The sequence below is a fragment of the Prionailurus viverrinus genome, chromosome B4 (genome assembly GCF_022837055.1).
Source record: "Prionailurus viverrinus isolate Anna chromosome B4, UM_Priviv_1.0, whole genome shotgun sequence".
Taxonomy (NCBI): domain Eukaryota; kingdom Metazoa; phylum Chordata; class Mammalia; order Carnivora; family Felidae; genus Prionailurus; species Prionailurus viverrinus.
The window spans coordinates 58,024,738-58,050,319 of NC_062567.1; the positions used below are offsets into that span (position 1 = coordinate 58,024,738).

At 42.8% G+C, this 25,582-nt stretch overlaps 1 protein-coding gene across 1 annotated transcript; it reads left to right on the plus strand.

Annotated features, from left to right (window-relative positions):
* The first annotated feature begins 266 nt into the window (after nt 1-266).
* On the plus strand, nt 267-21,133 carry KLHL42 (kelch like family member 42). Its single transcript, XM_047866252.1, has 3 exons — nt 267-1,286; nt 11,207-11,400; nt 15,861-21,133. Exons 1-3 carry the CDS (start codon nt 415-417, stop codon nt 16,310-16,312), a joined length of 1,518 nt encoding a protein of 505 aa, XP_047722208.1. The 5' UTR covers nt 267-414; the 3' UTR covers nt 16,313-21,133.
* The last annotated feature ends 4,449 nt before the right edge of the window (nt 21,134-25,582 follow it).

Below are 25,582 nucleotides of genomic sequence, written 5' to 3' on the forward strand. Positions count from 1 at the left end.
CGGAAGTGAGAAGCCAGGCGTGGGAGGAGGCTGCAGGCTGGGGGCTGGGATCCCCTCGGCGGCTGACGCGGTCCGGCGAACCCGAGCGAGGACTGCGGCCGCCTCCCGACGCCCGGCGCGCGCCAGCCGGGCCTTTTTTGGCGCTGAGGGAGAGCAGACGGGCAGGGCCGCCGCTTCGGGGGAGCGAGGCTGAGCCGCCGCCCCCGGGACCAGGAGGAGGGGCTGCCTCGGGGGGCGCCGCCGCGACCCAGATAGGCCGGGCGAGCGCGGGAGCGGGCGGCGGCCCGTCGCCTCCTTCCTCCTCCGCGGCGCCATCCCTCGGCGCGCCCAACCCGGAACCCGGAGAGCGCGTGGGGGCGGGGAGGCGAGCGCGCAGAGCTGGCGGGCACCCCCGCGGCCCCCGGGCCCCCAGCCATGTCGGCCGAGGAGATGGTGCAGATCCGCCTGGAGGACCGCTGCTACCCGGTGAGCAAGAGGAAGCTCATCGAGCAGAGCGACTACTTCCGCGCCCTCTACCGCTCCGGCATGCGCGAGGCCCTGAGCCAGGAGGCCGGCGGCCCCGAGGTGCAGCAGCTGCGCGGCCTCAGCGCCCCGGGCCTGCGCCTGGTGCTGGACTTCATCAACGCCGGCGGGGCCCGCGAAGGCTGGCTCCTGGGCCCGCGGGCGGAGAAGGGCGGTGGGGTGGAGGAGGAAGAGGAGATGGACGAGGTGAGCCTGCTGGCGGAGCTGGTGGAAGCGGCCTCCTTCCTTCAGGTCACGTCTCTGCTGCAGCTGCTGCTGTCCCAGGTGCGGCTCACCAACTGCCTGGAGCTGTACCGCCTGGCGCAGGTGTACGGGCTGCCCGACCTGCAGGAGGCCTGCCTGCGCTTCATGGTCGTCCACTTCCACGAGGTCCTTTGCAAGCCCCAGTTCCACCTTCTGGGGGCTCCCCCTCAAGCCCCCGGCGATGTCAGCCTGAAGCAGAGGCTGAGAGAGGCCCGGATGACGGGGACTCCTGTCCTCGTGGCCCTGGGGGATTTCTTGGGGGGACCCCTGGCTCCTCACCCCTACCAAGGGGAGCCCCCATCCATGCTGAGGTATGAGGAGATGACTGAACGTTGGTTCCCGCTGGCCAACAACCTTCCTCCCGACCTGGTGAATGTCAGGGGTTACGGGTCCGCCATCCTGGACAACTACCTCTTCATAGTGGGCGGGTACAGGATCACTAGCCAGGAGATCTCGGCTGCGCACTCCTACAACCCCAGCACCAACGAGTGGCTCCAGGTGGCCTCCATGAACCAGAAGAGGTAAGCACCCGGCAGTGCGGCTTCTTTCCCATCCATTTACTTGCTCGTTAGCTCGTTCCCCTAATGTTTACTGGGCAGTCACAGGAGCTTGCGCCGAGGTGGGAATGACATCTTCAGGAGTGTTGCTGGCCTTGACTCTGGCAAAGCGCCCAAAGAACTGAGGACTATGCAAGGAAGAAGTGCCCCCCCCACCCCCGCGCCCCACCCCCGAGGTCGACTAGCTGAGTTGTTTCTTTGCAGGTATTGCACTTTTAGGCAAACTGCTTTTTTTTTTTTTTTTTTTGCCTCCTTCCCAGTGGAAAAAAGGAATCTGTGGTTTTCTAGAAGGATACTTTAAAAGAAAACTTTCTTTAATTTGCTTTCATTTTGCCTTTTTAAATTTTTTATTTTTTAGTCTCCAATCCTGATTACAGTGACACACTGGGCAGTAACCTGTAACACTGTCTTTGGGAGAGTTTGTTGTTGTCACTGACTTTGAAGCTTCCTACATTGGGGCACCAATCTGTGCTTAGGAGATAAACATTAGAATTGTACCTACGATTTATTGTTTTAAGTGCCTCTTATTTTTTATCCTCTCTTTTGCATCTCCCCTCTTTCCCAGACAGATTCATCATTGACCCAAAACTTGAGCCTGGCAATGGTCACCTGCAGAATTAGAACATTTCCGTCCACCTGGCCTTCTCCCTTCCCATCCTGCAGATCCCTCCCAGCATGCATTTGGGTGACTTGGAGATAGGAAAAGGAGGAAGGGAGAGGAGCAAGAGGAGGGAATGGAGCTAGGAAACGAACAGGAAAAGGAAAGAGCAGGGCGGATGCAGCAGAGGTGGTAGGAAGGAAAAGTGGTCGGATCCAAGACAGCCACAGCCATTCACAAGTTGGGAGAAGAATCAGTGTGACCCACGAAAGGACCCTCTCCTCTGGTCCACTTGTACCCATCTCAACCCCTACATGGGCCCTACCCTAAAGTGTGGAACCAGGAATTGGGGGACTCACCACCTGGCAAAGAAAGTTGTAACTGTTACACATACTGACCTTAAGGGTACACCAGGCCAGGAGGATCAGTGACTTTATTTCTACAATAACATAAAATTCATCTTGGAAAGTGTTCTTTTTTTCTGATGATAAAAATAATATCTAGTTATTCTAGAAAAGTGGAAAAATGGAAAAGAATCAAGAAACAGAAAGACCGTTATTCCTATTCCCTCCTTCACAGAGGCAATAACCTCTTACAGGTTGGCATGTTTTCTTCCAACCCCTTTTTAGTGCATTATTTATACCATATTTAAAATTTGATATCAGATGGGTTATTTTGAAGCAGATTATAATTAAAGCAACAAAGAAACATTCAGTGTTGTGGATATTGCTCAGATTAGGGGGTGGAAGGCCCAGCGGACTGGCCATCACCACTATACACACTGTCTCCAGTTGTATCAACTGAGGTGATCAGCATCCTCACTGCCCCCACCCAGCTCCAGCTGTAACTGTAACACAACACCTCACAGAATTCTTTCTTTACAAGTCCTTGGTAGTCTTTTTCTTTATAGGAATATCCGTCCTCTGAGGGGAAAAAAAGGTATTCAAGCAATGCACGAATATGTGCTTAGAAAAATTGCAAATGACATGAAAAACCAGAGTAAAAAATGGTATCTATTGACATACCTTTATATATTATGCATTTATAAATATATTTATGTTACATTTATATATATGTATATATGTGTATATATATATACACACACATATATATATACACATATACACACATACACACACACACACACACACATTAAGAACATTGATGATTGTTAACAGGGAAAAATGTGTATGCATATGCATGTACCTGGAGGGGTGTGTATGCATCTTGTACATACTGTTACTCTACAGTTTATTAGGCTGTGCTGATTATTATGGCCACTAATATTTCCATTTTGAGAGTCTTTCTATATCAACAGATGTAGAGCCATCTCACTCTTGTTGCTGGCTGTGTAATATTCCAGCCCATAGAGGTACCATAGTGTAATCAGCCCTTCCCTTATTTCATGAGCATTTAAGTTGCTTCCTTTTAAAAAAGATTATTTATTTATTTGTTTATTTTCAAAGTGAGCTGCATGCCCAACTTGGGGCTTGAACTCACGACCCTGAGATTAAGAGTCCACGTGTTCTACCAACTGAGCCAACCAGGTGCCCCATTTAAGTTGCTTCTATTTGCCATTATAAACAATGCTATATTGAGCATTTTGGCATATGTGTGCCTGTCTTAGCTGGCATATATCAGTCAGTCCTATATGGCAAATTCCTGAAATTCCTGGATAGGTGGGCCAAAGTGCATGTATGTTTTCAATTTTGGTAGCTCCTGCCAAAGTGCCCATCAGAAAATTCATATTTCCTCTCCTTGAAACAGTGTTTGAGCTTGCCAGTTCCTATTCTCTTGCCAAGACAAGACATTATCATCATTTTTTATTCCAATCCAATGGGCAAAAACACTGGTATGAATGTTTCTGCTTGGAAGAGAGATTTTTCCTTTCATATATTTATTGGCCTTGTATATATATTTTTTAAACGTTTTTTGCCAATTAAAAAGAAAATTGGTTTATCTTTTTCATATTCATTTCAGAAGTTCTGTTTATGTATGTAGAATTAATCTCTTGTCTCTTAGATAATGAAGCACATGTTTTCCCCTGTCTTTACTTTATTGTAAGGCCCCAAAAATGAAATCTTCCAAGTGACGGGGCAGGTGAAGTCAGTGACTAGAAGGGTGGGTTGGGATTACAAGGGACCAGAGAGTTACCACCCCACCACAAGAGGACTCCGCCTCTCAGCCACAGCTCGTTGCTGCCACCTAGAAGTGAGGAACGGTATTGCCAGATGGGCAGACAACCCTATTTTCAAGTGTTGGCCACTTCTTTGAAAAAACAAACATCAACAGTAACAAAAACCTTGCCCGCCAGACCAACACTGGCCTTGTGAGCCTCTAGTTTTGGACTTCAGGTTTATTTCATACACACACACACACACATATATATATATATATATATATATATATATATATATATATAAAGTTTCTTTATTTTATATTTATATATATTTATTTTTGTTTATATGTATATAAAGTTTGTTTATTTTAAGAGAGAGAGCGAGTGGGGGAGGGACAGAGAGAGAAAGGAAGAAAGGAAGAATCCCAAGCAGGCTGGGCACTGTCAGCACAGAGCTCGATGTGGGGCTTGAACCCATGAACAATAAGATCATGGCTTGAGCCGGAATCAAGAGTTGACTGCTTAACAGGCTGAGCCATCCATGTGCCCCCATAGTGTATTCTTACATGAAGACATTTTAAATTTTTTTGTAGCCAAATTTGTCAAATATATCCTATTAGCCTTTAATCTTGCATTGGAAAGCCTTCTACAAGCTAAGAATATGCAAATACTCATTGTCTTGTAATATATCTTTTATAGTTTTGTCTTTTTACATTTATATCTGAATGTGTTTGGGTCTTAATTTCATATAATAAGGTATAATGTAAAGTTATAACATGTTTTTTAAATGTCCCTCAAACTGACTGATTTACACAGCCAGTTACCAGATGCTAATTTCCTGTTTCCATATTGACTGATTGGCCATTCCCTTTTAAATAGCACATGTTTGTTTGTTTATTTTATTTTTAGAGAGAGAGTGTGTGTGTGTGCAAGCAAGAGAGAGGGGCAGAGAGAGAGAGAGAAAGAAAGAATCTTAAGCAGGCTCTACACTCAGAACCTTGGGATCGTGACCTGAGCTGAAATCAAGTCCGACCGTCAACTGACTGAGTCACCCTGGTGCCCCAAGAACACACTTAAAAAAAAATAATGTTTATTTATTTTTGAGAGAGTGAGAGAGAGGCAGAGAGGAGGGATAGAGAGAGATGGAGACACAGAATCTGAAACAGGCTCCAGGCTCTGAGCTGCCAGCACAGAGCCTGACGTGGGGCTTGAACTCATGAACCATGCATGAGATCGTCACCTGAGCAGAAGTCAGGTGCTTAACTGAGTGAGCCACCCAGGTGCCTCTTCACACTTTTAAATTATTGTAGCTTGGTAAACTATTTTATTGTCTCATGGAACTGAGACCCATTTGTTCTGTTTTGTTTTATTTTAATTCTCTTAGCTATTCTTTGTACATTTTCTTCTTCAGATAAGCTTTAATTTTTTTTAACGTTTTATTTTATTTTTTGAGAGACAGAGAGAGACAGAGCGTTAGCAGGGGAGGGGCAGAGAGAGAGGGAGACGCAGAATCTAAAGCAGGCTCCGGCTCTTAGCTGTCAGCACAGAGCCTGACGTGGGGTTTAAACCCATGAATGTGAGTTCGTGACCTGAGCTGAAGTCAGATGCTCAACCGACTGAGCCACCCAGGTGCCCCTCCTTCGGATAAACTTTAGAATCAGTTTGTCAAGTCCTGTTAGAATTTTGTTTGGGATTACCTTGTGTTTATCAAGTTGGAGGAGGATTCATAGTTTCAAAATACTCTGCAGCTAGAAAAATGGTTTATTTTTCCATGCATTTGTTTAGGTCTTTTGGTCCTTCAGGAAAGGTTTCTTTTATTAGCTTTGTATCGTCTGTATGTTTTTTCTATTACAGTTATTCTCTGGTATTTTCTAGTTTCTGGTTTTTTTCTACACAGATATTTTTTTCCCGCCGAACTTTTTTATTGGATGCCATATTGGAATTTGTAACCTTCTTTATCTCTCTCATACTTTGGCTCAGACCTGACATAAACTCAAGTGGAAAAGCCTTCCTGAACTCTCAGTTGGTCTAAATATTCAAAGTATGCTTCTCTAGAATACTCTCCACCTTATGAAATTTTCTGGTCATGATTGTTTCTCTCCCTTCCAATCAGGGCCAGTTCAATGTGTATGTATAGTCCTACTGCTAACATGGTGTCCAATATATAGTAGATGCTTAAAATGCACAGTTGTTTTGAACTATGGAATATATTATTAAAATAAAAGTGAATGTATGATTTTTTTTTCAACGTTTATTTATTTTTGGGACAGAGAGACACAGAGCATGAACGGGGGAGGGGCAGAGAGAGAGGGAGACACAGAATCGGAAACAGGCTCCAGGCTCTGAGCCATCAGCCCAGAGCCTGACGCGGGGCTCGAATTCCCGGACCACGAGATTGTGACCTGGCTGAAGTCGGACGCTTAACCGACTGCGCCACCCAGGCGCCCCTGATTTTTTTAAATGTAACATTATATAGTATTTTTATCTTGTAGCAGTCATTATAGTTATTTAGCATAGCTGAAAAATAATAATAAGTAGCATTTAATTGAACATTTACTCTGTACTAGGTAATGTTCTTACTGCTTTGCACATATTATCTCACTTATTTTTCACAAAGGCTGTATTAGGCAGGTTCCCATTTTACAGAGTCAGAAACTGAGGCATAGAAAGTTAAGCAAATTGCTAAGGTGTGTAATGAGTAACCAAATGTAAATATCCATTGGATAGATACAGCCATTTAGAGTATCTACAATTTGGCTTATGGACTGGCAGTGACCATTTTAATGCAGATTTAAAATTTTTCTTTTTAAAAATTATTTTTATCCAAGAAGTGGAGCACAGATACTTTATGGTACTGTGCTGTTTTTCAAAGGTTCATTAGCTTTATGTCTTCATTTTTCTAGTCACTGTTGGATGAACAGCAAAGGTGACATGGCTCCTGTTCTCAGGAGTTTCTAACTGAGTTTAGATGACGAGACAAGTAAAAACGAAATCTAGAATGGAATTGTTGCTGTGTGATGTGTCTAACACAGTTTCTGGGAACACCGGTGGAAACCTAGAACCTTGAGTAAAATATGTTGGCCTCTGTCACACAGCACTTCACATCTACCTTGATTCACTGCCTTTGTGGTGTATCTGTACAGTTTTACTTTGACAAAGGGGTCAAATGCTGAACAGCCCACTTTCCGCAGGGACTGAACAGTGTGGTAGTCTCAGAATCTTAAATGGTAAAGGACAGGCAGGAACCCTAGCACTGAGAGATTCTGTAAGCCCTTTGCACTCTGGAGAAAATGGTGCTATATGACCAGTAGTGGACCACCTCCTCCCCCCACCCCCACCAAAAAAGGAAGGGAGGAAGGAAGGAAGAGATGGAAGGAAGGAAGGGATGGAAGAAGGAAGGAAGGAAGGAAGGAAGGGATGGAAGGGAGGACAGGAGGGATGTTAATGTTGTGCCCACACACTTGAAAATGGCAATAGGAGTACATAGCAGTCTTTGAGAGGATGCTTTGAAGTCCAGGTATGCAACACTGCCCAGTGGTCCAAACATGGATTTGATCTCAGGAGTTGTCAGGACGTAACTTCTAATGTAAAAGCTTGTGTGCCCCCAAATTTCTCACCTTCCCTCCTCACTTTAATTGGTGATAACTTGCAGGAACTGGCCACTGTTGCAGTCATCAGTTCATTAATTTGTCTATTTCTAACATTGTGTCTAGTCTCTTCAATTGCCTGCACTTTTATTCTGAAATTGGAGTTCTGCATGTGAGTATAGAAAGGCTGGGAGAGAGTGAAGTCTCTTGGCAGAGGTGGAATTACAGTTGTCAGCTTTGGCTGTCCCGTTTTTCTCTGAGCCATAGTTTAGTATTTGGGGGGCATTTCTAGAGTCATGGAAACCTGGAGAGATTTTGTGCTCTATGGTTAACATAGCAGTGGAGCCCCAGAATAGTGTGAAGGAAAGAAAACTATGTGTCTATTCATTTCTCCCTGCCCCCCCCCCCCCCCCCCCCCGATTTTGGCCAATATTTAAAGTTGCTTGGTGTGCTGGAGTTTCTCAGACAGGGTAGTAGGTAGCAACCGCGACCACTTCTGTTCCTAACTTTTGCTCTCTCCCCTTCCTGGTCCCCAGAGGAGGTTAATCTGTAGGGAAGCAGCAGAAGGGGGAAGAGGACACACAAGGACCCAAGTGCTCTGCAGACTGTACAGTCCTCTCCTGAGTGGTTGAGAAAAGATGGGAGAAAGGTTCTTGCCGTTTTACTCTAATGCTCACTCTAATGGCAACAAACTTTTCTATGTAGCAAACCATGACAATGGTTTACATTTCTTGAGCTCTTACTCTGGGCTGCATGTTATAGTCGGTTTTAGATGTCACTTCCTGTTTCATGCTCACAGCATCTCTTATTATTGGCTCCATTTCCCCAAAGGGGAAACTGAGGCTCAGTGAGTTGAATTAGCTCGCACAGTTTCATGGCCAGGACTCTAAGCCACCCAGACATCTGTGTCACCTGCCTCCCTACAGTTGTATATAGCTACTGTTAATCTGCACACCCGTGTTCAGGGTGTTTCATGTCACTTCGTTCTTAAGGATTTAATGAGCTCTTTATTTCCTTGAAGTCAAGTAGAAATTAAATCAGCATCTAAATTTTTTTCACTTTTATTTCTATTCACTGTCAGTCAGTCAAGTACATACATAGCTATAACACATCGTTATTTGGTTTAAAAATTCTTCTTTTTGCCCCCTGCATGTAGTATGTCAGGGATCAATATTAAGAAAATACTGTAGCGATAACATATATATTTTTTTAAATTGATAGCTTGGATTCATACTTTTACCATTCAGGAGGTGAAGAGTGGAAGAGTTATGTTCAGAAACTTGCAAATGAAGTGCTACATGGTGAGAATTTATGGATGAGAAAGCACTTTGTACATAATTCCAGAGTACATGATGGGGAGTGACTGTTGCAGTTAACAAATGAGAAGCAGACCTTTTTGGAGTTAAGAAACAGACTGTGACGTGCAGAAAAGCATTTCCTCTTCTGACTTTCTGCAAGTGTTCCCCTTTCCAACTCTTACTGTGTGTGATGATGTGCTTTTCTCCACTTCACAGATGGGGAAAGTGAGGTTCAGATGACCTGAGATTCAGTGACTTGTCCAAGGTCACATAGCTGTTGAGTAATGGAGCTGAGATATCCCTGTATAAGCCTGGGCTCATAATGCTCGGCAGTGTCTCTTCATTAAGTGGCCTGTTTTGGGGTGGCAATTTCATCTTAAACTCAGTCTTGGAAAGTTTCTTCTCTTCAAGTGTATTTGAGCATGTTGGGGTCTGGAGAGATGAAACTGTTTACTTTTAACTGCCTATTCATTCAACCCTTACATGTTTGCTTAGGACAAATGATTATGCTGGATGAATATTAAAAACGGTTTTGATCTTACAAAATTTACTATCTGTGTACCTTTGGTGAGCAAAAACAAATTTTGGGCTGGTAAAATTTAGTGCTTATTTATAAGCTTTATTTCCTTTGGTTCCCCAAATTTGCACACATAGAGAGGGCATAATGGTCAGATTTTAAGGACCATTGGCAGCAGGAAAAGTAAGCAACATGAACCAGAGACCCCCCAGTAACTGCCACCCCAGCAAAGTCTATTGGCATGAAATCCTGAATGGCTGGCTGGATTTAATGGGCAATATGAGGTTCTTGTTGAAGGGTCCTCTGTTCACTCTCTGATTTGAAAAACAAAACAAAACCCAAACTCACTTACATGTACATATTATAGGCACCTTTGAAAACACCATAGTGTAGGTGGCCCGTTCTAGCATGTTCTATGTCATAGTGCATCAGTGTTTATTAAACACCTGTTCAGGGGTTGGGCATGGACTTCTTGTTCACTGTTTCTTCTTCATCTACCCTCTTACATGTGTTTTTCACTATTTGTGGCCTCTGCCCTGGTTCTTTCTTAGGACATTGTTACTTTTGAAGATATTGTTGTGTTGGCAATAGATGTGACCTCTAAATTTACCTGGTCTACTTTCTTTATTTCAAACACTAGAAAACTGAGAGATTATAATGATAGCATCTTATATCTGTGTAGTACTTGATGATAAACTGTTTACTGTAATACCCTGTGTAATGTGTAATACCCTGTTTGTGTAATACCCATCCTGTGATAGGTATTATCCCCATACTGGAGATGAGGAAGTGGGGTGTTTGGGCCAGGGTCTCCGGATTTGTGCTTTAGGTCGTTTGGTTGCATCGTGCTCTGCTAAACTTGAGACTGGTGCATACGTCACGTAGACTGACCCAAGTGTTTATCCTGTCTGGCCTTCAAGGAGTCCATTAATCTCTGTGTGCCAAATTGAAACAAATTAGTTTTTTTCAACACAAAAGACATGAGACTTTTATCTAGCATCTGAAACCGATGAGCAGTGCTGAATTGTATTACTGATATGGGGCTTAACACCAGGGTATTCTCTTTTTAAAGTGTTTTCTATTACAATAGGTGAACATTTATTGATTTACCTATTTGTTAACATGTGTAAATACTCTTAAGAGTGCTGGATCAAAACCCGTTTAATTAATTCAGTGCTTATGTACCCCTACGTTATTTGTTGTGAAGCAATATATAGGATGCCCTCATATGGGGGGGGGAGGCAAGTGATCTGTCTGGGTACACTTGTGGTAGAGGTGTCCACCCTTTAGTGGGCACCCTTAGCATATGCCTGGCTGTGTAGGAGGGGCTAGCATGTACCTAAGATAGATTGTACCCCTAGGTAGGAAGAATGGGAAACATTCTGAGTCAAGAGACAAGGGAGTGAGGTGGTTATGCATCTCTCCATCAGTACTTGCTCCCACTGCTAAAAGAAGTATTAAGTTTACTGTATACAGAATATCTTTGCTTCTTGGCATAAGGCTAAGCGAGAGTCTGCTATATTGAATTGCTTATCTCCAATTGCAGAAGTTTGGAAAATGCATCATTCTTGTGAATTTTGGGGGTAGGAGTGAAATTTGAGATGTCATTTGGTCATTCCTCTGTCCCCAGGCACCCAACTTGGAGAGCTAATTTTCTTCAGATATCGAGCATATTCCACACTCTGCTTTAGCAGTTCATGCCATTGTCTTACCTCTTAATGATCAATAAGAACTGACTCTCTGGGCCTTTGTATCTATCTTTCAGGTCTAACTTCAAACTTGTGGCCGTCAATTCAAAACTCTATGCCATTGGTGGGCAGGCCGTTTCTAATGTTGAGTGTTACAATCCTGAGCAGGATGCGTGGAATTTTGTGGCACCCCTACCAAATCCTCTGGCTGAGTTCTCTGCGTGTGAGTGTAAGGGAAAAATTTATGTCATTGGAGGATATACTACCAGAGGTAAGTGAAGGGGCTAAGTAAGTGGTCCTTTTCTGTGTGAGCTTCTGCAGCGTGGGGAAGGGTAGGAGGGTGCCAGAGGAAAACACTCTGGCGTACACATTGTGATTTTATATGTTAAATACTGCATATTTACATATCTGGGAGGAAGAGTGTTGTGTATTACAGGGGTGGTTTGGGCAGGAGGGACCTTTGATGCCCTTGTGTGAGCACAAGAATTGAATGGGGGTAGAAGGAGCTATGAAGAGAATATGTATTTTCTTTCTGCTCTGAAAACCCAGCCTTGTGACCAGTAGTCCTGAGAGTTGTCTGGGTTACTCCCATCCTTCTCCCGAATACTTCTAACAGAATTTAGAGCCAGAACATCCTTGAGGATCTTTGTTTCCACTTTCTCCCTTTTTGAGCACAACTATGTCAGATAGTTTCCAGAAACTCAGCTCTAGGCTGTTATTTACATATCATAAGAGGGTTTTAAGAGACACGAATGTAAGAAAATTCTTTCCTGATCCAGAGGTGAGAGGTGGTTATGCTCTTTATTAAACTGTACATGTGTGTTTTTCACTTTTTTTTTGCTGGGTATTTGATAGTTAAGAATTTGGAAATAAGTTTCTCCAGTAGGTTTTATACTACTGTTCTTGGTAGGAAGCTTCTCACATGATAGAGATAGAAAAGAGCATGGTTGTGGTAAGGCAGACAAGGCAGTGGCAGGGCCACCAGGAAGAGGTGTGTCTTTTCCTTTTATCCCTCTCTCCCACTTGTGTCAATGTTACCTCTTGGCCAAAGAAATTTATTTCTTCGTTTGGTCTACCTGTAAAACACCCAGAACTTATAGAGAAGGTATAACTGGACTCTTAGGACTTTTAGCTACATTGAAATAGTAGAGTTACCATTTTATCCAACATAGTGAAATAACCCGTCTTTCTTTTATGATACAATATGAGAGGACAGAGCTCTCCAGCCTTGGCTGACAGTAACCATGGAGAAATGATGGTGATGTGTAACTTTGTAAAGGACAGAAATCCATATGCTAATGTAGTATAGGTGCCAAAAATTATTTTTACCACAGCCAAATGTGTTTTGTTTTAGGGATTTATGTTAGAGGGAGAAGTTAAATGTAAAGTGTTTTATGAGCATATGGTTTAGAGTGTGTGTGCACGTGCACAAAAGATTCTGAGTAACAACACATCTTAGAGTATCTCTAAACAGTTGATTTGGTGGGGGGGATGGTGAGCGGTGTTTTAGTCTCCTGTGGCCGACTTAACGAACAACTACAGCTTAGTGGCCTAAGCCAATCGAAATGTATTCTCTCACATTTCTAGAAGCCTGAAGCCTGAAATCAAGGTGTGGGCGGTCATGTCCCCTCTGAAGGCGCTAGGGGAGAATCCTTCCTTGCCTCTTCTAGGTTTGGTGACTCCACATCTTCCTTTGCTGGTGACTGCATCACTCCAACCTCTGCCTCTATCTTCACATACCTTCTTTTCTGAGTGTATCCACGTCTTTTCCTCTTATGTCTCTTGTAAAGAAAGACACACTGCTCATTGGACTTTAGGGCCCACCTGGATAATCCAGGATGATCTCATCTTGAGATCTTTAATGACACCTGCAAAGCTCCTTTTCCCAAGTAAGGTTATATTCAGAGATTCTGGGGGTTAGGAGGTAGACATATCTTTTTGGGGGTCACTGTTGAACTCACTATAGGTGCTGTTTATACATTTAAGGAGAGGCAGTGACCCAAGAGGAGTGTATGGGAAGCAGTGAGTTGTTTTTTTTGTTTCTTGGTTTTTTTTTTAAACACCCTCAAATTTTCGTCACTGTGGAGCTATTCCCAATGTCCCTCTCTAGTGACTTTCCACTGAAGATAAGATAATTGCCAGCTTTTTTGTTATAAATAATTGAAAAAGGAAAAAAGAGCAAGATCTAGCAGTCATTTCCTTTATCTTCAACACTGGTGTTCAGGGTATAGTGGTCAAAAGCCCCCAGAGAATTCCTGTGTGTGCATATGTACCTCTCTGTGTGTCTGTGTGCCTTTTCTCCTGGGAAAGTAAATACAGTTATTTACTTATGGACATTTCTAAGAATTCTGATTCTCCATAGATTTTGTGACACAGAATACACCCTGTGGGCTGATATAATGTACACATGTCCCTTGGCTTCTCTTCTGAGCAAGAGCTGGGATGCATTGACAGGCAGCCCTATAATCCAAAGAGTACTCTGCTGGTAGATTTCCTAGTTTTTCCATGACCCTGGCTGAGCAAATGTTCTTTAGATTTGACCTGGAAAACCCTTGCTTGTGTGTTTTCTAGTTTTTCAAGCCACTACTAATGTACCTTCTTCATTTGGGCCACACACAGTGGTTCCTGTCCTGGATTCCCCAAGCCAAATACCTGTGATGGGATGGTTGGGTGATGTGGATGGATGGATGTTTGTGTAAGGGTTGAAAATGGGTTTTCTGAGATGAGAGGGTAGGACAGTTCCTTGGACTCTTAAACACCTCTCCTCTTCTGCTTGGGATCTTCCCAAGCCTCCCTAATGGTTGCCTGTATTTAAAATAAGAAATCATAATTGTCATAAAACAAAATGCAGGGCTCAAAGTTGCATTCTTGGTCTGCTGACTTAGGTAGACTTTTAAAATTTAGTAAGTAATAGTTCATGATTTTTTAAAAAAATTATTTGTTTATTTTTGAGAGAGAGAGACAGCATGAGTGGGGGAGGGGCAGAGAGAGAGAGAGAGACAGACAGACAGACAGAATCTAAAGCAGGCTCCAGACTCCAAGCTGTCAGCACAGAGCCCAATGCAGGGCTCAAACTCACAAATCGCGAGATCATGACCTGAGCCAAAGTTATATACCCAACCGACTGAGCCACCCAGATGCCCCTTGTAGTAGTTCATGATTAGATTAATTCTGTGTCAGTCATTGAGGAAATGAAAAGAAATTCAATAGAGAGCAGTAGTAACCACTCAAGGGAAGAAGGGTGATTTGTTAAAGTTCAGAATCCCCTCTAAATATAAAAGCATAAAGATTATTCCACCAACTCAGACCACCTCATATGGTCTGAGCTCTTGTTGGGTGAGGAGAGAAAACATTTACAGAAGACCTGGGAAGACCTTCAGACCTGGGACTGAGAAATGCATGGAAACCTCACTAGAATAAGTCCTTTGTTTGCATGGTGAGAAGCCAGGTTCACTGGTAAGGAGCACTTTTTGATAGACTGGTAACCAAACTCCCTTGGACTATCTCCTAGAATGAGTTTTATCACAACAGCTATAACAAAAAGAAATACAGGGAGGTATTAGTATGGGTGGAAAACAGAAGGAAAGTTCCCTAAAGCTGTAACAATTCTGAAATTTCTGCTGGCGTGGAGACATGTGCACACACAGGATTTGGTCTCCTTTTAGTTCTTTCTGTGCCCTCTTATGAGCCCCCCCCCCCCCCCCGCCATTTGGTACCAGAGGCTGTGATGGAGCTCTGTCATCATTGCCAACTGTGGGTGGGTCCTTCTGTCTCAGGAGGAAGTGTCCTACCCTGTAGTTACACGTCCGTTCCCAAGCGAAGTTGTCTCTTCCATGGATGGATTTTGTTGTTTGTTTAAACAACAACAAACAGAAAGTTCATTCTTTCTGATAACTCAGAGCATTTTTTTTTCTGCTGAGGCTAAAATGTTCCATTTATTCTTTCCTAGAGGAGAAGTGGGTAAAAAAGAACAATTACAAAAAAGAAGAACGAAACTAGATACTTTAAATTTCACAAGCATTTTTCAAAAAGAGAGTAGGTAATATTTTTCCTTAAAGCAGCCATGATATCAGGATAATGTTAGGGCAGTCTTTCATCTGCTTTCTGATTTTATACACACAACAGCTAGTCATCTCTTGTGAAGTGGGCACAGGGAGAGGGAAGGGCCTTTGGTAGTATCTCTGCTGTTGCAGTCAGGAAATAGAATTGCCAGGTGATTCCATGGCTGACGGCCACAGGTGAGACTTCCGCCTGACTTGGCAATTATGTGCTATTTCATTTCTACAGCCCCTGAGGATCTTGCTTGGCTCACTTGTCTTGTGTATTAGAGTCGGTTGTCAAGAGTAGATCCTTGGGGCTCAGCCTGTCATCTGGATGTAGAAGTCAGTAATTCTGTAGATAGTTGAGAATTCCAACGCCCTGATTCTGTTTACATTGGACTGGTGGTTCTAAAATGTTTAAGGGTGCCAGGTTCTAAATCTGTGTCCTGGCCCTGTTGATTTAGAGAGCCTCCCAGGGAGGGGGACATGCCTGATGAGAGGTGAGGGAGATGATTCTAAACCGATCTCCTGCCAGCCACTTCAGAAACTGTTGTCCGACCTCTGCTTCTCTGAAATAGTTTTGTCTCTGTGCTGCCAAATTATTCCGGCGGGGGTAGATGTTTATTACTGCTGAGGCAGGCAGTGACGTTACTGTGGCTGTGTCATCTTGAGGCTTCTCTCTTCGTTTCAGACCGCAACATGAACATTTTGCAGTACTGCCCCTCTGCCGACATCTGGACACTCTTTGAAACATGTGACGTCCACATTCGCAAGCAGCAGATGGTGTCTGTTGAGGAGACCATCTACATCGTGGGGGGCTGTCTGCACGAACTGGGGCCCAACCGGAGGAGCAGCCAGAGCGAGGACATGCTCACCGTGCAGTCCTACAACACTATCACGCGGCAGTGGCTCTACCTCAAGGAGAACACGTCCAAATCGGGTCTTAACTTGACTTGCGCCCTTCACAACGATGGCATCTATATCATGAGCAGAGACGTTACCCTGTCAACCAGCCTGGAGCATCGAGTTTTCCTGAAGTACAACATCTTTTCAGATAGTTGGGAAGCATTCAGGCGTTTCCCAGCCTTTGGACATAATTTGCTGGTTTCCTCTCTTTATCTGCCCAATAAAACAGAAACATGACTGAACTGACTTAGAATTTGAAAGAAACCTAGTTCAAGACAAAAAAAAAAAAAAAAAAAGAAGAAGAAAGAAAGAAAGGAAAGAAAACAACCCATAGTGTTCCATTTCAAGGGAGAACGATTTCTAAAGGGAACACATGGGTTAAAGTTGGTCACATGTACAATAGCTGTAAATAAGCTTACTTGAACTAATTACTTGAAAACTTGTGGAGAAAAGAGACCAACTTTATTATTTTTTTAATTATTGATTGTTAAATGATGGGAACGAATCCATGATAGTATTTTCATCCAAATATGATACCCTTGGGCCAGTGACTGAAACTGCTCATCAAAAAGAAGATTCATTGTATCTGCTTTAGTGAAGGGCCAAAGTCAATAATTGACATTGAATGGTAAAGATCATTTTAAAATCTGTGTTGTTTAGGTCACTTGAAACATCATTAATACCTTAAGTGAGAAGTTTTTGTTGTTGTTATTCATTTACTTGACAAACATTTATATTAACACTATCCTTCACCCATTTTCTCCCCCATTCATTCTCAACGTATACTGCCAGTGGTTTAAAATAGGGTTCTAGGTTCAGATATTTTATTTGCACACTACTTTCTAGGAATTACAATGATGGAACCCTACAGTGAGTCCTTGCAAGCATCCAGTCCTCCCAAACTTGCATAAAAACACTCTCAGCTATTTTTCCAAACTTTTTGCAATTATGTGTACTGAATAGATAGGCAGCTATAACCTCTTATTTCATGTATGTGGCAGATTGGGAATTTATGTGGGCAGATAAGTTGCAGTGCTAAGCATTCTGCGTTGTTTAAAAGAGAAGATATATTGTTTAAAAGGATGGAGATAAATATATATATTTTTGAAATCGAGTCTTAGAAGGGAAGGGAACACCAAATAAGAAAAAAATTTGCCTTTAAGAGTTGCTTGTAATGAATGTATTGGACTTAGTTCTTTTTTTTAAAGATAAAACAGATGCCTTTATCATATTTAGGTGAGGCATCTTTCTAATTTAATCTTAGCCTTTTAATTCATGCTTTGCTTTTATGAGGTAAGGTGAGGATAGCTGTGAAACGTTTGTGCTGGAGAGGGGAAGCAGCTCTTACAGAAGTGGAGTGGCCTCTGGTGGTATTTCTGAAAGTAGGTGACATGCTCTACTTGCCTAGGTTGTTAAATCAGGTGGAACTCAGCTCAAGCAATCATTTTCAGTAAGTCAGTTGCCATGAATAAAAGCCTCTGCCAATCATAGGTCAGCATCCCTTTAAACATTTATACTTCTAGAAATTTGATTTTGGTGGAAAAACCCTTTCTGAATTTCTCTGGTCTTTTGTAATGGAATCAGTGAAACTGTGAGCTGGAATTCCGTCTTTCTGTTCTGACATTCCCGTACAGCATGCCTCACTTTTAAGAAAGTCCCACAGAAAAGCAGAAATGATCATGGCAAAGTCATGCATTCGCCAGACTCCCAGCACCTCCGGTATGCATTCACTGTGAGGATATAGTGCAGGGGACTCGATTTCTTCAGCAGAGTTCTTCAGTTTATCAAGAGTCACTACAGGGTTTCTTTACAACCGTGGCCTCCTAGTATAGTTAAAATAAAGGTCTGGTTGTAAAAATTTTATTTGCACAACTTTTCAGGAATACTTCTATTAAGTAAAATGAGGCAAGCCTTTATTGTGGACATGGAGACAGATCTTTGATCTTGTCACCAAATAATCATATCAGTACTCTACTTAATACTATTTAAGGGTTTCTAAGCCATATCCATTTATTCGCAAATACTTAGCCTTTAAAAAAAAACTCAAATCTTGGGGATGGTACTTTAATAATAGATTTTTATTAATTTATATTCATTATAGAATTGAATTTCCAGTGATCTATAATTTCATTGCATATATTTAAAAATCTAATTTATTTTAGTGTTAACTTTTGTTGTGACATCTTAAATTTTTTAAAGCTTAACCTTGTATATTCAGACGATCCTAGCCAGTTGAATTAGTTCTGAACAAGTTAGACCTTAGCTTGTAAATAACCACGTCTTATAAAATGTAATATTGTTGCTGCCAACCAGTTCCCTTCCTGATTACATTCTTTGGGTCTGTTTTCTTAATGTCAACAATTAGATTCTTGGACCAAGTGGAGGCATACTCTGATCCACAAAGCTCTTTTTATAAACCAAGTTTGATGTGTGCATATGTGCATATTGTCTGTATGTGTGTGTGTGCATGTGCACTGGCATATTATAGCTCTAAGATACACAGACTTCTAACAAAGTTTTGTTACTCTGGGCTGCTGAGGGTACTTGGGCAAGGCAGAATGTGCAGTAGGAACACATTTGTGCATTTGGGACATCTTCCTGCTGTGCACAGCAGCTATGTTGGCATTTTGAGGATAATTTTAGTTTAGCTCTGTTCTCTTGTTGATGCCAATGTTGTATTGAAGACTGTACCTGTGATGAGGGTAATGATGCTTTGAAAATTCCCTGTCTCCCCCAGGACATTGCTTTTTTATTAAGTTTTTTATTTCAATTCCAGTGTAGTTAACATACAGTGTTATATTAGTTTCAGGTGTACAATATAGTGCTCTTTGTTAATATCCCTCTATTTCCTTCCTTTCTCTGAATGCTTTATCCTTCTTTTCTGAAATGCTTCTGAGGGATGCCAGACTCCCACTATGGAGAAGGGAGTTGCCGGGAGGACCCCTGTGGTATCCATCCCTCTGGAAGCAACCAGTTTTACTAAGAATGGTCGGAGCGGCAGAGTGAGTCCTAAGTGTGGATTGGTAGAGGGAGGTTGGTTCTTTCTGTCATTCTTTCTGGCTTTCTTCTCCACACCCTTGGTTTCAGTGGCCTCTCCCCTTAGCGTCCTTTAAAGTTTTTCTGATGAAAATGTATGAGTTTATTATTTCAACAGTGTTGGTTAAGTCATGACAATGAAGTACTGAGAAGGTTATGAATTCCAGTAAGAAACAAATAAGATTAAGCATGGAAACCAAAGAGAATTTAACTCGGCCATGGTTTTTTGAACCAAAATCCCAAGTGATTCCATTAGATATCAATTACATTTGTACAGAGTGGAGAAAGCTTTTTCTCTACAAAGGGAATTAAAAGTAAATGCTTGTTCTCTTTCAGTAAAGAATTACTTAATGAGAATTTTGGATGCCATGTTTTTAGATTTCCAGGTAAAGTCATGACCCTACCTGTTTGCCACACAGGTAAATCAAGTGGAAAGGCCTTGGCCTTCTTGGTCAACCAGCATTTAATGAGCAGTGGCTTAATGCAGAGCACTCGTGAGGCAGCATAGCAACAGAAAGGGAATATGGGTGAGTTGTTGGATGCCTTTCTCCTAGGCCAGGGATGGGAAATATATGACATCTGGGCCACCATTCTCTGATGGCAGCATTATGAATGAGTAGCACTCCTTTCCTCTGTGCCAGGAATTGGTCTCATAATCCAGGTCATCAGTGCTTCCAGGCACCTGTTGCCCATCCATCAGAGTGAGGTGAATGAAGTCTGTCATCCCTGCCTTACAGGAATGAATGAATTAGGTGAGTAGATACCACCCCAAATAGCTTTGAGAGCAGTGAGCTGATTCAACTCAGTTCCCTGGCTCCCAGAAATATTTACAGAAAGTCTGTTGTGTGCAAGGTAATGCTAAGAATTAGGGATACAGACATAAATGAGCCACCGTCCCTGGCCTTGAAAAGCTTCTTGTGAAAATGTTTGCTGTAATCATTGTGACTAGTGCCCTCAAAGATGCCCACTTTTGCCAGTGGGCACACTGGGGCTCTTTGGCCTGGCTGCCTCTTCGGTCCTGACCCAGTCTGCCCACTGCTTCATGATCTTCTAACAGTTATAATGAACCAGCTCTTCTTTAAAATTGAAGATCACAAGCTATGTTTTTGTTTTAATGGTATGTTTTTTTTTCCTCCCTACATTTCATTGTCTTCTCTGTACTTCATTTTTCAAAAAAAAATTGTATGTGATCTGCTATAAAGGTAACTACTAGGCACCACAGCCTGCCTGGCTAAGGGCTCAGCAGCTTGATCCCATGAGAAGGAGGAGCAAAGCCAGGGAAGTAAGTATGGGGAGAGAGGCAAGCTGTTCACGTGTGAGTTTATACCTATGCCTTTAAAACGCCTCCATAAAAAATATTACTAAATGGTCATTAAGATGCTAGTCCTGACTGTAAGTCAGTTGTCTTTGCCTGTGTGATAACTATCAAAGGCTCTCTCTCCTTGTGTTTCATTCACTTAAGAATATTTGTTTTTCATATTGTGTTAATTTAGGAACACAATCTAAAATGCATACCAATTGGCATATGCTGACTTCTGTACTTGACATAACCAGTTTTATCCATTCCTACAGGAGACACTAAATGTAAAAGATGGTCAATTTTGCAGAGCAAAAGGGCACTGAAATGACTTTGGTGGGGTTGGCTGGGGCTTTCTCGAATGGATGTCATAGTTTATTACTAGTCAAGAAAAGGAAAATGTAATTTGCATTGTGTCATTTTTCTAAAAAAAATTCTTAATAGGGGTTCTTTAGATCTAGTCTCTACAATGTTTTCATATTTAGTGGTCATTTTAGGAAAATTGATAATCTGTAGAATGAATAATTATGTTTTGTTATGACTGACACTTTGTTAAAAAGGTTGTATTGTGTCTTACAAGTGTGGCTTAAAATGTAGACATTATGATATGATTTATTTAAATACAACAATGCCTACGATGCACTCACTCAGATAGCATTCATTTTGTGTTTAGAACTAGAACTATAGAAGAAAATGTCTTCAAATAAAATAGTTCTAAATCTTAATGGCCCACATTGTTGTCCGTGAGGTACTGTGTACCCGCTGTGTGGTCAGGGCTGTGCCAGAGCCAAGAGGAAACAGGTGAAGCCTGAGACAGGTCCCTCAGGTGGAGAGTTCCTGACTCACAGGGAAAGCCGGACTAACACTTAGGAACCAGCTAGAGAGGTGCTTGTCCTATGGGAAGATGAGCCAAACAGGGCAGCAGAGGCTACAAGAGTCTTTGTCTTTAGTGTTTGGAGAAGAGAGATCTGGGAGGAGGAACTCTGAATCCTTAGAATTCTGAAGTCTCAGTCCCACAGTTCAGTTACAGCCCACCTGTCCCACCCTGTTTTCTAATGTTTCCCACGGTTTCCTTTTTTTTTCTTCAAAGTGTATTTATTTATTTTGAGAGAGAGAAACAGAGCACACAAGTTGGGGAGATGCAGAGAAAGAGGGAGAGAGAGAATCCCAAGCAGGCTCCGCACTGTCAGCGCAGAGCCCGATGCGGGACTTGAACTCACAAGCTGTGAGATCATGACCCAAGCTGAAGTCAAGAGGCAGAAACTTAATCTACTGAGCCACCCAGGCACCCCAACCACTGTTTCCTTTTAAGTACCGCTCACTCCAGGAAAACAGAACCACACAACTCCTTGCTTTTGAGGCTGAGAGGGGGCTGGGGCAGCAACATCACAAAAGGGGGTTCAGTTGCTAGATGATGTCCCACAGATGTCCATTCCCTTCCATCCTTTGGTTGCCCCTCATGTAGGAACATACCTGCACACACATGCCCTTCTCATACCTACAATTTTAAAAATGACCCAACTTAAAACAACACTAAGACGTATCCACCAAGGGAAACAGTCAAAAATCAGATCCAGCCAGTGCATCCAAAGGTAACATTGCAGCTTATTGCACCCCAAGTCCAGAGCTGTCAGGGGATGCCCATCCCTTCTGCGTCCACAGGTGACCACTCAGTTCGGACAGTATATAACGAATAATTCAGTCATTTCCTACACACTCAAGACACTCCAAAACAGCCATACCCAACACTGATGGAACATCTACTCTATGCAAGGAACTCCAAGCACTTATAAAATTTCACATATTTAATCCTCACAACAAACCCATGTGGTAAATACAAATATTACCCCACATTACAGTTGGGGAAACTGAGGCACTGCAGGTCACAAATCATCATTCAGGAAAAGGGATAAGGGAAAACGGCACACTGCAGTCACTGGTCCACATTGTATACTTTTTCCTGCAGGTAAGGGCCAGCGAGGGCCCCTTGCCCCACAGGCAGAGTGGGTTTCTGGTCAGCCATCCCAGGAACCCTTGGTTTTGCTTTGCAGCAGGTTGTTCCCTGGCTCTGCCTAAGTGACTCTGCCCACGTGGTAGCCCTTCTTGGTTTGGCGGGGGTGGGGTGGGTGTGGAGGGGACCTGAGAATTTCTGTAGAGGCTGGGGGATCCACTCTTCACAGGCCATAAGCATTTCCTTGGAGATCAAACCTCTTAAAAACCCGGTTAGATGTTGGCAGATCTGATCTCTGGCAACTCTGGGCTAAAGGCCCAGATCTAGTAGAGCTTGGTTTTTAAAACTTGAAGCCCATCTTTGTGATAATCTGTATTCCTGCCCATACTCTTTACCCTCAGCTTAATGGCTCCAGTTTCTTCTTCAGCTTTGGGAAAACCTGAAACAATAGGGGTCTGCCCTTGCTAGTGTACATCCCAAGGAATATGCTGCCTTAGTAGAAATGACTGCCTCTTTGTGGCCAGAGGGGTTTGGGAGGGGTTTGGGGCATGAATTCCCACTCTATTTCCTTGCTTCTTCCAAAGGCCTGGTCCTGCTCTATTTTCCTGTTTGTTCATGCACCTCTGATTGAAACACAGACTCTGGCTCTTGCATTTCTGCAAGGCACACATCATCTGACCCTTTGCAGTTACCTGGCTGCAGGCAGAAGGGCTAAAAGCCTGGGTTCCAGAGCAAGACTAGCTGAGTCTGCTGTTCCGTTCTGCCATTTCCTAGCTGTGTAGCCTCGGTCAGGTTACTATATCTCCCTGGGCCTCAGGGTTGTTTTTTTAACTATAAAGTAGGGGTGACAACAGTATCTATCCACTCTATGGAACTATTGTGAAAATTGAATGGGGAGATCCATGTGAAGTACTCAGAATGGTACCTGGCAGGTAGCCCGCCATGAATATGACCTGTTACTGCTACCAGAGCTGTTGGCTGTTTTCCTTACACCTTCAAGTGTGCTAACATGGCCAGCAGCTTATGCCCTTCTTAAAATACTTTACTGAAGCCATTAAGAGGTAGCTAACAAATTCCAAGATCCTGGTGTGTTTCTGTCATTTCTCCCAAAGAACTGGCTTGAAGGGTTTGAATCCCAAGACAGAATAGTGTAATCGGTTCCCTTGTTTCTCACATAAGGACACAGATAGGGAGTCCGACCTATTTCACCCCTCATCTTTCTTTAGCTGGTCCTATATTTTGGCATTAGATAGTTGGAACACCCCATCCCAAATACCAAACTCTTTATTAAGATGTTGATTGGACCAGCTCAGGTCATGTGTCCATCCCTGGGGAAACCACTGTGGCTGGGGGGTTGGAGGGGAAGCTCCAACTCAACCACAGGAAATGAATTAATACCAGATAATAGGGGTTCCTCTTGCCAGAAGAAAGGGGTGTCGACTGCTGTTTCCTGAAAAGACAAGCCGAGCCACCTGTTGATGGAACAGAGCTAAGCTTGTTATGCTTCCTGCAGTCAGGGAGGGATACCACCTTAAGTCTTAACCATGTCTCGGCAGGAGGAATTCAGATTTTCAGGCTTGGGCTGGATGACCTTAAAACATATCCTGAGACTGGACAGAGTTATCATGTGAGAGCTAAAGCTTTGGGTGCAGAACTTTGTGGGCACATTGCAGTGAGATCTTGCAGTAGCCTTGATGAGAAAGCTCTTAGTCTTGGTTAAGTAAGCTAAGTAGTTGGTCCATAGTGTTATGAAAGTTAACAAGGTAATAGTCCTTATGTGTGTTTCTTATTCCTGTTGTAGACTGCAGTTTCCTTAATGATACAGTGTCTTATTTTTTATCACCCAAAGTCAGGGAATACAGCAAAGCCTTGTGCACAGCAGATTCTCAATATATTTGTTGAATGTGGAAGGTCTTGACGCCTTGTTGGGTTTCTAAAAAGAAATGTAGCTTTTGGTATATCCAGCCATAAAATTTCCTTAAAAGAATTAATATAGTGTTTTCTTGATCAGCAACTTTCATCAGAAAAACCCTGCAGTGTACTTTTCTCTTCTACCAGTGTGCATGACCCATCAAACAGGTGGGAGAAATTTCAGCTTCTGGCTGGGGCTGGAAAGGAAATTTGCCCACAAATGGTAGTGATGCCAGTGCTTTAGGAACTCAGAAGCACTGCAGGAAAACGGGAATCAAGCCCCATCACTTTGTTATTTTCTTGTGAATGGAATCAGTATTAGGGCTTGAGTGACAGTACTGTCACTTAGAGAAGTGACGTCTTTTCGTATAATCTGAATTGAATGCCACAAATTATACAGTTTCCATGATTTGAATACTAGATGGAAAGAGAAGTAGAAAACTAGATGTATATTTTTGCTGAAAAGTGTTTTGAGTCAGTGACAAAGGGCCTGTTTCCTGTCTGTGGTCTAATCCCACCCTAAGCCTGGGAGGAGCTTCCTGTAGGGTGAGGAAGTTCATGGAGCAGAGAAAGCACTGCTCACGTCACTTCCAGCCCTGGAGGATATCAAGGTGACGCTGGGCAGAAGGACAGAGGTGAAAGATCTAATAAGAGGCAGTGTGATTCAAGGGGTTTGTGGCTAGAGGTGATTTTTCTCATAAAGTCTGGTGTGTTTGTATACGTTTGCTGGCTGGTCTTATTTTACCAAAGTTTCTGCAATTGAAGCAATGCCTTTTTGAAAGTCTGGGATGGGGCAGGGGAGGGGGGCAGGTACTGTATTAGTTCCCTAGGGCTTCCATAACAAAATATCACAAAGCAAGTGATTTAACACAACAGAAACTTACTGTCCGACAGTTTGAAGCTAGAAGTCCAAAATTAAGGTTTCAGTAGGGCCTTGCTCCCTCTGAAACCTGTAGAGGATTCCTTCCTTGCCTCTTCCACGCTTGTGGTGGTTTGCAGACAACTTGGTGTTCCTTGGTTTGTAGCTGCATTAATCCAATCTCTGCCTTCGTTGTCATGTGATGCTCTCCTTGTATTTCATGGCCATCTTCTTAAAAAGGTCATATTAGACTAGGAGCCCACCCTACTTGAGTATGATAATATTTTAACTTAGTACAGCTGCAACAACTCTATTTTTCCAAGAAAGTCAGTTCCTCGGAACTAGGTGTAGGACTTCAACATACCTTTCTTTGAGGGGAACACAATTCAACCAATAGCAAATACTAAATCTTCTTCTAAAACTTTTTAAATGTTGCTATTTTTTCTACATAAT